Source organism: Ruditapes philippinarum, unplaced genomic scaffold, assembly GCF_026571515.1.
Source record: "Ruditapes philippinarum isolate M1 unplaced genomic scaffold, ASM2657151v2 ctg713_1_1_1_1, whole genome shotgun sequence".
Classification (NCBI taxonomy): domain Eukaryota; kingdom Metazoa; phylum Mollusca; class Bivalvia; order Venerida; family Veneridae; genus Ruditapes; species Ruditapes philippinarum.
In genome coordinates, this window is record NW_026864226.1 from 22,940 (window position 1) to 37,379 (window position 14,440).

General features: G+C 32.9%; 1 protein-coding gene across 1 annotated transcript; it reads left to right on the forward strand.

Annotated features, from left to right (window-relative positions):
* Window positions 1-2,956: 2,956 nt before the first annotated feature.
* Window positions 2,957-14,068, forward strand: LOC132724872 (uncharacterized). Its single transcript, XM_060709829.1, has 8 exons — window positions 2,957-3,058; window positions 4,671-5,003; window positions 6,392-6,566; window positions 7,210-7,382; window positions 9,317-9,364; window positions 9,856-10,017; window positions 12,317-12,410; window positions 13,240-14,068. Exons 1-8 carry the CDS (start codon window positions 3,028-3,030, stop codon window positions 13,952-13,954), a joined length of 1,731 nt encoding a protein of 576 aa, XP_060565812.1. The 5' UTR covers window positions 2,957-3,027; the 3' UTR covers window positions 13,955-14,068.
* Window positions 14,069-14,440: the final 372 nt, after the last annotated feature.

Here is a 14,440-nt window from a genome sequence, read left to right on the forward strand (position 1 = left end):
ATTACAACTTTTTAAAGTCATTGGTTTCATTTAATATACATATATGTAAAAGAAACGGTGAATTTGAGAGAAGAAGCCGTACGTTAATTATCACGATCAAACCGGTGGAAAATTCCCTCGCTTCGAATCTGATGATGCTTATTTCAGATGAAGTACGGGACAAAATATCATGAAATAAAATTCTGTGATGCTCGGAAAATTGTGGAGATGGGTATTTTTATGCACCTTTACACTAAAAACATTACAAATTTCAGAGATAAAAGGAAAACTTTACTTTTAGGCTGTATCCGCCATCTTGTTTGTTTGCGTGTTTCTGTTTTCTACCTTTAATTTTCCCCCAAACCAAATTTTAAAAACAATAAAGTTTTTGGTAAAAATTTTAAATTAATCCTAAGCATACAATAAAAATATTTCCCTTTAAAGGTAAAAAAAATTTAAAATAAAAAAAAAAAATTTAATTGTTTAAATTAAATAAATATTTTTCAAAAAGCTTTCCCAACGTTTCAATTTGCTTAAAAAATTTTTGGGAAAAAAAGGAAAAATTTAAAATTTGTTATTCCCTTACTTGAAATTACTGTCCGAAAAACGCAAATTAGTATTTTGGACAACAATGTAATATTAAACTAAAGGCATTTGAGCCGTGTCATGACAAAACCAACTTAGTGGGTTTAAGACCAGCATGGATCCAGACCAGCCTGCGCATCTGCGCAGTCTGATCAGGATCCATGCTGTTCGCTTACAAACTCTAGCTATTACAAGTAGAGAAACTGATAATGAACCATTATGTTGGTTTTGTCGTGACGCGGCTCATTTATGCCTCAGAAACATTTTCTTTAACTTCTTCAGAAAGGGCAAAAACGTGAATTTTATAATGTTTAAATAATTGTTTTGGAAAATTTTAGATGCTTGTTACCTGAACAAAGCAGCAATAAATGTGAAATGATTTGTCATAAAAGTAGCAAATTGTAAACAAATTGTATTTTGACTTAAATACAAAAAAGCTAAACCACTGTGCCCCCCCCCCCCCCAAAAAAAAAGAAAGAAAAAGAAAGGAACAGAAGAAAAAGATGGTTCAGGTATTTGTCCAATGGGTATCTTTTTGAATACTAAAGATGTACATCAATATAAAAAGTTTTTGAAAAATAAAAGTAAAATTATTTCTATGGCACATTGGGCCTTTAAGAAGCCTGTCTGCAATATTTCGTAAACAATTGGGAATTTTGTTGTAAATCATGATAAGTAGTGTACATGTGATTATATTCTCAATCGTGGACTGGTATTTTTGATTTTTTTTTCATGGGAATTTTACGACGGTGATTTTCTTTGATTTAAGTTGATAATAAATTCTGATTAATGATATTACTTCCTAGGTCTGATCAACCTACACGTATCTATATAGAAATCATATTTAAAAATCACTTTCAACTTTGTACTATACTGCTGGCGAGATGAGTTTTGAGGAAATAAGTAATTAATGTAGTAATGATGAGATAATTAGATTATAAATATTTTAAGTGCATATGTCCCTTGTTTACAATGCTATATTCATATCTATGTATGCCATATTTTGAAAACGCTGACGCAAATCCTTTTTACGTATCTCGAGGACAGAATAATTATGAATCAATTAAAATGTATGTATACATGTGTGCAATTGAACGATAAACCTACATTGATAAGTTGTTAGAGAAATATTCCCATTCCCTAACTTTTACATGTATTGTACGTGTTTTCTGTTAGATTAAAAAGTAATAATGTAAACAAATTTTTGTCACTTGTAAAATTGGGAAATTACAAACAAATCTTTTGAAAAAAAAATGTATCTGAAAACATTTTAAATTAATTTGTTTCCAAAAACACTTATTTTTGGAAAACTCCCAGGTTCATAAAAGGAAAATATTTTTTTTTTGCAAAAGTTTAAAGCTATAATAAATTCCCTTTTTCTTTTTTTAAAAATTTTTTTCAGTGATTCGAAATTGTTTAAAAACATTTTAAAAAAAAGACTTAAAAACAATGGTTTTTTAAAAAAGATCTTTAACGGGGAAAAAAAATTGCACGTAAACACGTTTTTAAAAAAAACAAGGGTTTTTCGGGGATGGCGAATGAATTTTTAACGAACTTTTTTTGCCTAAATTTCAGTGTGAAATTTTAAAAAAATTCCGAAAAAATTTTCCCCTCCTTTTAAAATGTTTTAAAAGTTTGTGTAGGGATTAAAATGGTTTGCTGAAAATCCGTTTTAAATTTTAAAAGTTTTGTAAACATTTATAAAGATATTTTTAAAAATATATTTATTTTCCCATTTTAGTACAAGAAGGGACTATTTAATTTTTATGTTTTTCCCAAAATTTTTTTTGGGGTTTGAGAAACCCTAAAAAAAAAATAAAAAGTGAAAATTGGGGAAGGGGGTTTTCTAAATTTTAAAAAAGATATTGTAGAAGGCAACCCTAAAATAATTTATGATTTTATTTCTGCGATTTTTGGGGTTTGGGGTTTATAGGCCCCCACCAACACAGGGGTTGGGGCATATGTACCGAAACAGGAAAAATGTTTTTTGGGGTTTCCCCGGGTGTTAGACACCTCACGAAACCAGGGGGGCCAAAAACCAATTTTCCCCCTTTCTGGAGTTCAGATTTTTCATAAAATTAAAACAAAACCCAAATTTTGTCGCGCCAAAAATATTAAAGAGGGATAAAAAGTGGCTTTTAAATACTTAATTGGGCCCCAACCCTCAGTCACAAGGGGCATCGCCACCAACACATAGAAAGAAAAAGAGAACGAGAAACATATATTTTTCTCACACCCTTTCACAGAATTCAATACTAAAAAAATAATTCAGATGAAGCACGTGTATGTTAGCATGTATTTGTGTAATCACGTTTATTAAGGAGATACGGAAACATTGATAATTACAAATAATTAGCGTTAATTGTCATAAGTTTATTAGAGAAACGAACGTCGTTACAGAGTGAGCGTGCACTAACACAGATCTTTGTGATTGTTTTGATAGTTATTTTTTACGTATCCAGGATGACTTACAAAACGAGGGCAACCTTAATATGTATGTATTTTGTAATAACTGCATGGTATTATTGAATATGTGTATATTTGTATATGCAAATTTACAATATAGATATAAGAAATAGTCAGAATTCTTTAAAATAGATTTCAGAAAGCTGTGTTTTTCTTTGTGTTTCCCTCGTCATTTTATACCATGATGTTCTTAAAGTGGCATCATGTATATTCCTGTTTTTGTTCGGGACCTTCCTGGGCTCCTAGCCACTGGTTCTTGTTGTTGGGTCGTGTAGTGGTTGCGTTCATTGAACGCCGCCTTTCTTCGTTGATCTTGTTTACCATATTTTAGCAGTAATTGGTTATAGAAAATGTTCCGTTTTAGCTATGTTTGGTTACAAAAGAACGTGCGTGAATTTTCCGTTTTAGCTATGTTTGTTTATAAAAGAACGCGCGTGAATGTTCCGTTTTAGCTATGTTTGGTTATAAAAGAACGCGCGTGAATGTTCCGTTTTAGCTATGTTTGGTTATAAAAGAACGCGCGTGAATGTTCCGTTTTAGCTATGTTTATTTATAAAAGAACGCGCGTGAATGTTCCGTTTTAGCTATGTTTGGTTATAAAAAAACGTGCGTTAATGTTCCGTTTTAGCTATGTTTGGTTATAAAAAAAAATGCGTAAATGTTCCGTTTTAGCTATGTTTGGTTATCAAAGAACGTGCGTGAATGTTCCGTTTTAGCTATGTTTGGTTATAAAAGAACGCGCGTGAATGTTCCGTTTTAGCTATGTTTGGTTATAAAAGAACGCGCGTGAATGTTCGGTTTTAGCTATGTTTATTTATAAAAGAACGCGCGTGAATGTTCCGTTTTAGCTATGTTTGGTTATAAAAAAATATGCGTGAATGTTCCGTTTTAGCTATGTTTGGTTATAAAAAAACGTGCGTAAATGTTCCGTTTTAGCTATGTTTGGTTATCAAAGAACGTGCGTGAATGTTCCGTTTTAGCTATGTTTGGTTATAAAAGAACGCGCGTGAATGTTCCGTTTTAGTTATGTTTGGTTATAAAAAAACGTGTGTGAATGTTCCGTTTTAGCTATGTTTGGTTATAAAAAACGTGCCTGAATGGTCCGTGTTAGCAGTGGTTATTATACAAAATAAGACTTGTGTAAGTTTCGCTAGTAACATATAAACGTGTACCTACGTTCGTTTTTAAGAATATTTTGTTAAGGTCAAGGTGCGTGTAAGCTCCGTTTTGACAAGAACTGGATATATAAAACGGTGCATGTTGATTCATTTTAGGAAAAATTGGTTATAGAACAAGGCGCGTGTATGTTCTTTTTTGGCGGGGTTTGGCTATATAAGGCGCATGGGTGTTCCCCGTCCTAAAAATAATTAGATTTTATAGAAAAAGGCGCGTGGCAATATATATTGTGCTACCTAGTCCTTTCCATTTAAGCAAGATTTGGTTATATAATAAGGCGCGTGTAAATTGCGTGTGAGCAACAATTGGAAATGCATGTTTTGTTGTAGCAACAAATGGTTATAAAACGAGGCGAACGTATGTGTCTTCTTTATTGACTGATTATAAAATTGGAATATTTTTTATATCTTTAAGTATTATTCATTATTTACTCTTGATAATTTGATAAAATATGTTTGCTTTAGATATTTTGTTCACGTGCCAAAGCATTTCTGGACTTAATCATGTATTCTTGTGTACGTTTAACGAACATCAAATCAACATAGAATTACAGTGCAAGGGTGATTCCAAAATCAATATTGTCGACGGATGGGGTTTTAAATCAGATAAAACATATACATGTGCAAACAACAAATCCGCGACAGTACCAGGGGTATTTCACGGTTTGGGAAAAGCAATGTGGCACGAAATTCTCGCAGGATGTGTGGCTGAAAGTCATTGTAACATTCCACATTTTCCAGAACGTTTTCCAAATGATAAATCCCATGGCATCGCAATTGAATACAACTGTCTTCCAGGTAAATTATACCTATTTCCATGAAAAGAATCTAATACTTGAGAGAGAAATAATTGTGGTTAGTGACGTTAGATTGACATGGTTGGTAAAGGAAGAGAGACATGGTTGGTTAAGTTATAGAGACATGGTTGGTAACGTAAGAGAGACATGGTTGGTAAAGGTAGAGAGACATGGTTGGTAAAGGTAGAGATACATGGTTGGTAACGTAAGAGAGACATGGTTGGTAAAGGTAGAGAGACATAGTTGGTAAAGTTAGAGAGACATGGTTGGTTTAGGTAGAGAGACATGGTTGGTAACGTAAGATAGACATGGTTGGTAAAGGTAGAGAGACATGCTTGGTAAAGGTAGAGAGAAATGGTTGGAAAAGTAAGAGAGACATGGTTGGTTAAGGTAGAGAGACATGGTTGGTAACGTAAGATAGACATGGTTGGTAAAGGTAGAGAGACATGCTTGGTAAAGGTAGAGAGAAATGGTTGGAAAAGTAAGAGAGACATGGTTGGTAAAGGTAGAGAGACATGGTTGGTAACGTTAGAGAGACATGGTTGGTAAAGGTAGAGAGACATGGTTGGTAAAGGTAGAGAAAATTGTTGGTGAAGTTAGAGAGCCATGGTTGGTAAAGGTAGAGATACATGGTCGGTTACGTTAGGGAGACATGGTTGGTAAAGTTAGAGAGACATGGTTGGTAAAGTTAGAGAGACATGGTTGGTAAAGGTAGAGAGACATGGTTGGTAAAGGTAGAGAGACATGGTTGGTAAAGGTAGAGAGACATGGTTGGTAAAGGTAGAGAGACATGGTTGGTAAAGGTAGAGAGACATGGTTGGTAAAGTTAGAGAGACATGGTTGGTAAAGTTAGAGAGACATGGTTGGTAAAGGTAGAGATACATGGTTGGTAAAGTTAGAGAGAAATGGTTGGTAAAGGTAGAGAGACATTGTTGGTAAAGTTAGATTGACATGGTTGGTAAAGGGAGAGATACATGGTTGGTAAAGGTAGAGATGCATGGTTGGAAAAGTTGGAGAGACATGGGTGGAAAAGTTAAATTGACAAGGTTGGTAAAGTTAGAGAGACATGGTTGGTAAAGTTAGAGAGACGCGTTTGGTAAAGATAGAGAGACATGGTTGGAAAAGTTAGATTGACATGGTTGGTAAAGTTAGAGAAACATGGTTGGTAAAGTTAGAGAAACATGGTTGGTAAAGTTAAAGAGACATGGTTGGTAAAGGGAGAGATACATGGTTGGTAAAGATAGAGAGAGACATGGTTGGTAAAGATAGAGAGACATGGTTGGTAATGTTAGAGAGACAAACTCTAAAGTATCAATGAATAATATCTCAAATCAAAGGTATTCAAATTATTGACAAACTTATCGATGCAATTAACATTTGTACATGTAGATGATGCGTTCCTGCAATTTTGCCATCAAAGTTCTACTCTAAAAACATTTTATGGAAATCCAAATGGTGTTGACCTCATCTACAAAGGCGACGAAAGCACTACAGAGTTGTGTACATGTGATGTTGAAACAAACGGACACATCGAGACATCCCTGACAATATTCCCAACAAAAAGGTACACTTATAAGCTAGTAGCTTTATTAAAAGTGCATTAATTAAGCCCTCTGACTTGGTAAAATAATTGTCACTTTAATAGTTTAAGGAATTGACATAGTTAGCATATGCATAATTGTCTGTCCCTTGTATTAAGATCGCTGCTCGACAACGTTCCCTAGAAGCGCTCCTTGTACACTTTAATAAATTTACGACATATTTGTGTAATCAAGGAACTTCATTGAGGTGAAAAAAACCTAAAAATATATACATTTTTGTAATTTTAATTTCTTTCTTAGATCTGCTGCGGTGCTCAAAACAGAAAGATATGCAAAAATAATGAGAAACATACTCAGCAATATATTAAAAATCGTATTTTTGTACTTTTCTTAGCCAGATTTGAAGATCTTTCAATTTTGAGTCATTCTTCACAATTCGAATAATTATTCTTGAAAATGGAATGAGTGAATAATCGAAAATTTTGCACACAAATAATTGGTCTATAACAATATCAAATGGAACATTAATCGCGAAAATAATTTCTACTTCCGTAATGTCAAAGAAAATCTCAATGGAGTCCCCGTTTATGCTTATTGTTTTTCAGTTAAAAGTTCCAGAATATCAATATTTAAAATGATAAAATTAAGTATTCTTTAAATTTCAAGTATGAATCTGACAGTTAAAAGTGGAGGAAACGTAACACGTTGCAATAACGAAGTGTTAATCCGAAGTGAAATTACAAATGGCAACGATAGAAGCAAACAGACGTTTGTTGTGGATTATGCCACAGAACCTCACAACGGTGTTCCATTTCTTCTTCTTCAATTTTCATTCTCAAGTATGTTTATATTTGTTTTAAGTGTATAAGAACTTTAGCTTATTTTATTTATCTTCTATTGTCAAACTTCTATTTAGGGGCCTTGACTGTCCACTTTTGAATCACGCCGGATGGCTGCTTTCCTGTGTTTCAAAACCAGAAATGACACAAGTTTCGATACAGGAAGCCGAAACAGAAGCTAACCTCTGGTTGGAGATTCGAACCCACGATCACAGGATTAGGAATCCGGTGCTCCACCCCTTCACTAATATTTGACGGTTTATACAGAAATATTATATATCATATATCATATATGTATGATATCACGGCTATTATTCAAGTTTGTTGAAAAAGGAAATCATTCACTTGCCACTATCTATACACATGTACAACGCAACTTTAATCTTTTAAGCGAATATGTTTTGTGACCCGACTTTATACCTTGTTTCTGTTCTGACAGAGAAACTAATTGAAATATTTTTCACAAATTGTGTTATATCAAACAATATGGGTACTTTTGATGTTAATCCATTTTTAGTGTATTTGTTTTCGTTTCGTTAAAGCACTAATTTTAAATGGAATTCTAGACAATAAATTGTATATAAAAAAATATATCTCACAGCTTTTTTTGTTACATATGTATGATTATATAATGATGCATATAACCTATGTTTACACCATGACCTATATTAACTATGTTGAATTAATGATCAACATTATTTTTTTGTCCAATCACATTGTAGTATTTTTCAAATTTCTGCTAAGTCTAACTTTGGTTAATGTGTACTAACTAAATAAAATTTACTTAATCTGTCGTCTAACCAGTCTAACAAATTTCAATAATGCATTATATTAGGGAGGAGTTGCAGGTGTGAATTGCACTCTGAATTGTAAAATATCTAGGTTAGCAAAACAATGCCAACATAAAAAAATAGGCTTTCTAAATGTGAGGATACAATTAATTGATTTATTACATAGATAATACATGTGGGGCACGCAGAGACAAATGATTACATAGTAACCTTTTTATATCCTTTTAACTCTAAGAAAAATGTCTGTTATATATTGCTGACTGTTTTAACTTTATATTTTCTAGAAAAAGTAACCAAAAGTTATTTTCTTTCACTTGATAGGAATGAACTGCTTTAGCAATCCTTGATATTAAGGATACAATGATTACATTTTTTGGCTGGAAAACTCATTGAAAATGGACCCCCTCCACCTGTAAACCAAAATTGACACACAGAAAAAAAGAACTGTTTTTCAAAAGAGCAAATCAATAGGGATTTTAAATGTTAGTGAATAACTTGAAGCTAATAACGAATTTGTATCAATTAATAATCTCTAATGTATTTTTCTCACATTTTCCATATATTTGAAAAGGATGTACACAGTTCATTAACTCCATTGTTTTTACCTAATTACTGTAGATAAAGGTATAAATTCTGTGACATTTCAGTAAAAAATGTTCGAAAGGGTCATTTATTTAGCTTATCTAAATGTGAAATGTTAGAAACTTGACAAGGTGTAGACATTTTGTAGAGGGAAAGGGCAGAGCTATCAGTGATTTAGAGAAATGCCTTATTTTTGGTTGAAAGAAATAATGTTGATCATTAAATAGGTTTTAAATATATATATAGATCTAAATATACATAAATATTTATATAAATCCAATAACACTAAAAGTCAGTACAAACCCTAGACAGAGTGCTCGATGGTATCCCAGAGCTGTATGTATGGATAAATATCTATATCCATAAATATTTATATATATATATTTTCTTCTATTATGTTAAAATATATTAAAATGGGGAATAAAGTGTAATAATTATGAGAGTTTTACATTGAATGATATATTGAGGTAAAATAATTAGTATTGTTTAACTCTGCCCGTATACATGTATATTTTACTGACAAGTGATATCATATATATTTCATGTATTCAATTATTTCAGTTCATGACAAAAATGGCCATATATATATACTTTGTGGACAAGAAAACAGTATGTTTAAAATTTTGTATACTTTTATTTGATAACTTTTGAATACAATGTATCTCAGCGTAAAATAACATACATTGCTTCATAAACACGAGACTGAAATTAAAAAAAAAATAAAAAAAATAAATAAGTCCTCTTTACTAAATTCCTACACAAAACAATATCGTATTCTGTTTACTTTTTGTACTCTTCGTTGTTAAATCGAAGTAGACTGTCTTCACTGAAGATGTTATATTTTGCTTGCCCTTTGACAGCAATGATTCCGATAAATTATTGTGTTGAAGTTTAAATATTGCTTAAGCCGTTCTAGGAGGTGTGATAGATGTTGAAATTTTCTCACATGAAACGGACTCCTGCAATTTTCACATTAAAACTTAAATTGCATTGCTCTCAAGTGATATAGCATTTTCATTGCATTGCTAAAAAAGAAAAGTTTTTTTTGTTTTTGTTTTTCAAAAAAAAAATGTTGAAGCAAATTCATGTCTACATTACAGAAGAATTGGCTCCAGCGCCACCAAAGGATAATACGACAACACCAGATAATGAAACACCAGAAACAACACATATATCAGGATATGCAGCTACAGCAACAGTTACAGCAATGTCCACCATTTTGATTATTGTTATTATTGTTGCCCTTATGAAGAAGAAACACGGTAAGAACTGTAAGATGTACGTTTCTTATCTAAATGAAGTAGTGACTACGTCCATGTTATGATTAAAAAAAAAAACTTACTTGCAAGAATTAATTCGAAATCGTTTTACTACTGTACACCTGGTTTTAGAATACCTTTTAAGTGGTGTTTTATACACAATTGTATTATTTATTTCATTACAGTATCTTTCAACGGTTCTCTTTGTGGCATTATGCAATCGAATATGATTTAACGCTTTAAATGCAGTTACTATAATACTACAAAGATTGTATACACAATATAAAGATTTGCAATAGCTTGAAGAGAATGGCAACTTTTAAATTAAAATAAAAAAATGCTGAAATAAGATTCGAACCAACAAGTTTAAGTCTACATTCTTCAAACCAGATTTTCAAATTTACATCATTTAAACAAGTGGATTTTACATTAATATCGATTTACAAGTAGATCGTAACGTTTACGGAATATACCGACTTTAGGAGTGCCAGGTCAATATTGCTGGACAATGCTCAAATTTGATATTAGAAAATATTGGTAATTACTACAATCTTTGTGAATAAAAAATAAACATGTTTTGACTTCATACAAAGTAGTTACATGTATTAGTGTTTCACATTATAATTATGTTGTCACAGTATATGATTACATGTATATACATGTATGCCATTAAAAACTGGCATTTTTTTAAAATACCAACATTACCTAACCTGAATTCATCCTAAGCGTGCCATTGTACAGCACGCGACTCATCTGCCCCCCACCCCCTATGCCAGATGAAATTTCCGGCATGGGTAAAACTCACGGAAACGCCAGTCTGATATGCAAGAAATATTCAGTAAGAATTTCATAGATTTCAAAAAATTTCAAGGATAAGCATAGTATATATTGAAAAGAACGTTTGCATAATCAGGGACATAAAATGAGGTGATTATACATTGCTGAGTACAATATGGTGTCTAGTCTTGTTTAATATTATCGACATAATTATTGTTATGAAAATATATCTTCCATTATAGACCAATACACTTTAATTAATGCAAATAGTTACTATGAATAATAAATCGACTAAATGAAGCACTTGGCAAAGCCCACCTGTGACATGAGACATGACATGGAGTTGAATGGCAGCATAAATATACAAACAGATACAAGTTCATTTTTTCCAACCTAGTTCTCTTATTTCAAAACCAAACTGAAAACGAATTGAAACAGCGTAAAGCGCAAAATTTCATCTTTAAAACGATTCATTTTGTATTGGTGTGCTTCTGTGTGCAAACATTAAAGGGACTCCACTGTTTAAAAATCCTAAAAACATAATATTCGTCCAAACAATGCATTATTTAGTCCGAGCAAAGCATTATTTTGTCCGAACAAAGCATTCCTTAGACCTAACAAAGCATTATTTAGTCTGAAAAGAGCATTATTTAGTCCAAACAAACCATTATTTCGTCCAAACAAAGCATTATTTAGTCCGAACAAACCATTATTTCGTCCAAAGAAAGCATTATTTAGTCCGAACAAAGCATTATTAAGACCGAACAAAGCATTACTAAGACCTAACAAAGCGTTATTTAGTCCGAACACAGCATTATTTAGTCCAATCAAAGCATTATTTAGACCGAACAAAGCCTTATTTAGTCCGATAAATTAAAAATAAGACCGAACAAAGAATTATTTAGTCCGTTCAAAGAATTATTTTGACCGAACAAAAAAATATTTAGTCCGTTCAAAACATTATTTAGTCCAAGCAAAGAATTATTTAGACCGAACAAACATTATATGGTCCGAACAAAGCATTATTTTGTCTGAACAAAACATTACTTAGACCTTACAAAGCATTATTTAGTAAAAAAAACCAACATTTTCTGGACCGATCCATGCCTTATCTAGTCCAAACAAAGCATTATTTAGACCCAAAAAAGCGTTATTTAGTCTGAAAAGAGCATTATTTGGTCCGAACAAACCATTACTTCGTCCTAACAAAGCACTATTTAGTCCGAACAAAGCTTTATTTAGTCCGAACAAAGCATTACTAAGACCTAACAAAGCATATTTTAGTTCGAATAAAACATTATTTAGTTCGCTAGATTATTGAAATAGTTTAATTGTAATTGCAATAAGAGGCAATCTATATATTAAATCAAATTCGTAACTATAAATACTATTCAGTTGAAGGACTCAGGACTTAGACAGAAAACAAATTCCGTCGATTTTAATAGAACCTGACATCATAAAATTATATATACGTATATACAGAAACCAATGGTCAAAAATTCTTGTTGTTCTTATTTTTAAACAGGGACAAAGCCAAACAATAAAGGCGTTTTGTCGACACATGCCAAAACATGTACAAGACATGTACAGGCATCATTATCGGTGACCTGCAACGATAGGTATTGCACATAGCAGATTAAACTATCTTAATTATATTAACTATTTCTACGCTGAATGTCTTAAAATAAACGTGTCTATCTTTCAATCTTGTATAAACCATTTGTCAATAAAAGGGAAAAACGCTCGTATGAACCGACTGAATAACGGAGAGATGACACAGATGTGCCGACTGATTTTGGTAGGCACTGGCCGCGCCTCTTTAGTAGATGTATTTCGTATGGTGGCTGATTTGTGCCGTTCGTGTTTTCGCACCACGACTCCGAAACTCGGAAAGTCGAGAATTCACAAGTTAAAATGGCGGGGGGCGCGGAGCGAAAACAAGGTAATAAGCGCCCCCCTCCCGGAGCGAAAACCAGCTAATTAGCGGGTGCGCTAATTAGCGTGTTTTCGCTACGGGACCCGCTGTTTGGTTCGTAGATTATTTATTAAACTTCGCCCCGCGCCCCGCTTTTTAGCGTGTTTTCGCTCCTCGACATTTCGCTTTGCGGGGTCGCTGGGCGAAAACATGAATGGCACACATCAGTCACCATTGTTTCGAATGTTTTTGGATCCGTTTCAAGCATCTATAAATGTATATTGCTATATTTATCTGCAAAGTATGATCAGATATATTTATATCACTCAAAGAATATCTGTTTGATTTTCATTAATACATTTGTACTTCATTTGCTCTTTATAGGAAAATATCATCAACAAATTTCTCAAAACAATGAATGTTATGTATTTTAAGGGACATATAGATAAATATAATGTCCATTCTACATGTATTTCGCATGCAACAGAACTAAGAACTGATGAGTTTATTAGACATTTATTGTTTATTTACAGTGAAATAAGTCATTCATATGCAGAAATAGGAAGTATTTCGGATTATCGTCATTACGTGATGCCGGATGAAACATCTCAGCAAAGTTTTAAGATGAAAATATGTTTGGAAAAAGTTTGTGATTCAAATGATAATGATCGACGAAAACCGAATGTAGACGCACTCGCCCAAAGGAAACAAAAGTCACTACCAAAAGCGAAAAGTGCGAACAAAGTTGACCCCGTTATCTATAACGCTGTAAAAGATGTAGATATTATAACAAAGGAAAAGATAGCTGAAAACAACACAGACTGTAAACACATTGAGAATAAGGTTGAGCAAGAGCAGCGTTTACCTGAAATACGGGACAAGAGTAAAGTGAACGAAAATACAAGCATTCCGAGAGTTTCAGGAGACCAACACAACCTTGAAAACGACATTAGAAAAATTTCCAGGGAGCATTACGACCCATCTGGATATCTAGATTTAGACATCGCCGAGAAGACAAGTCATCAGTATCTACAAAAATGGATGAAAGAAATCTACGCAGTCGAGCAAAAAGCGAAACTAGAAGACAAACAACGGAAGGACGCAGGGCCACCACAAGTTGGAAAGAGAAAAGTTTTGATTGTTCAAAATGAGCAAGCACCTGAACGACAAGGCAATTTATATTCTAATGCTGACGACCACAGAATTGCCTTTTCGGACGAGGAGACTTTGTTTAATAACCAATTATAATAGCCGCAACTCTTCAGCATTTTCCCATCATACTTTGGCAAATAACTACTAGTATGGGTAATAGCCAGTATCTTCCGAAAAAAAAACATATACGATTGCAATGCAAAATCAAAACCTTTTTTGTGAGAAATTGTCTGGAATGAGTATATGACTTTATATGACCTATGTATTTTGACTGACCTGTGATACGTGTATCTATATCAATAAAGGCCTCAACAGACGGTAGGATTTTGCAGTACAACACCAATTAAAATTAAGATCGTAATGTGTGAAGGCTACTATTTATTGAATTCATACAATTTAATACTAGATTTACAGGATAGGACATGTACTATATCTTAATACGTGTTGTACAGACCTTCCACGGTGACAGGTGACATATTTCCAAATTATTCCCTAATAATGTGTTTAATGAATGAAATTCAAGAATCATTAGGGCTAAAAGGTGAACATAGTTGTAAGTTGGGGTAAAAATGATGTTGAAAA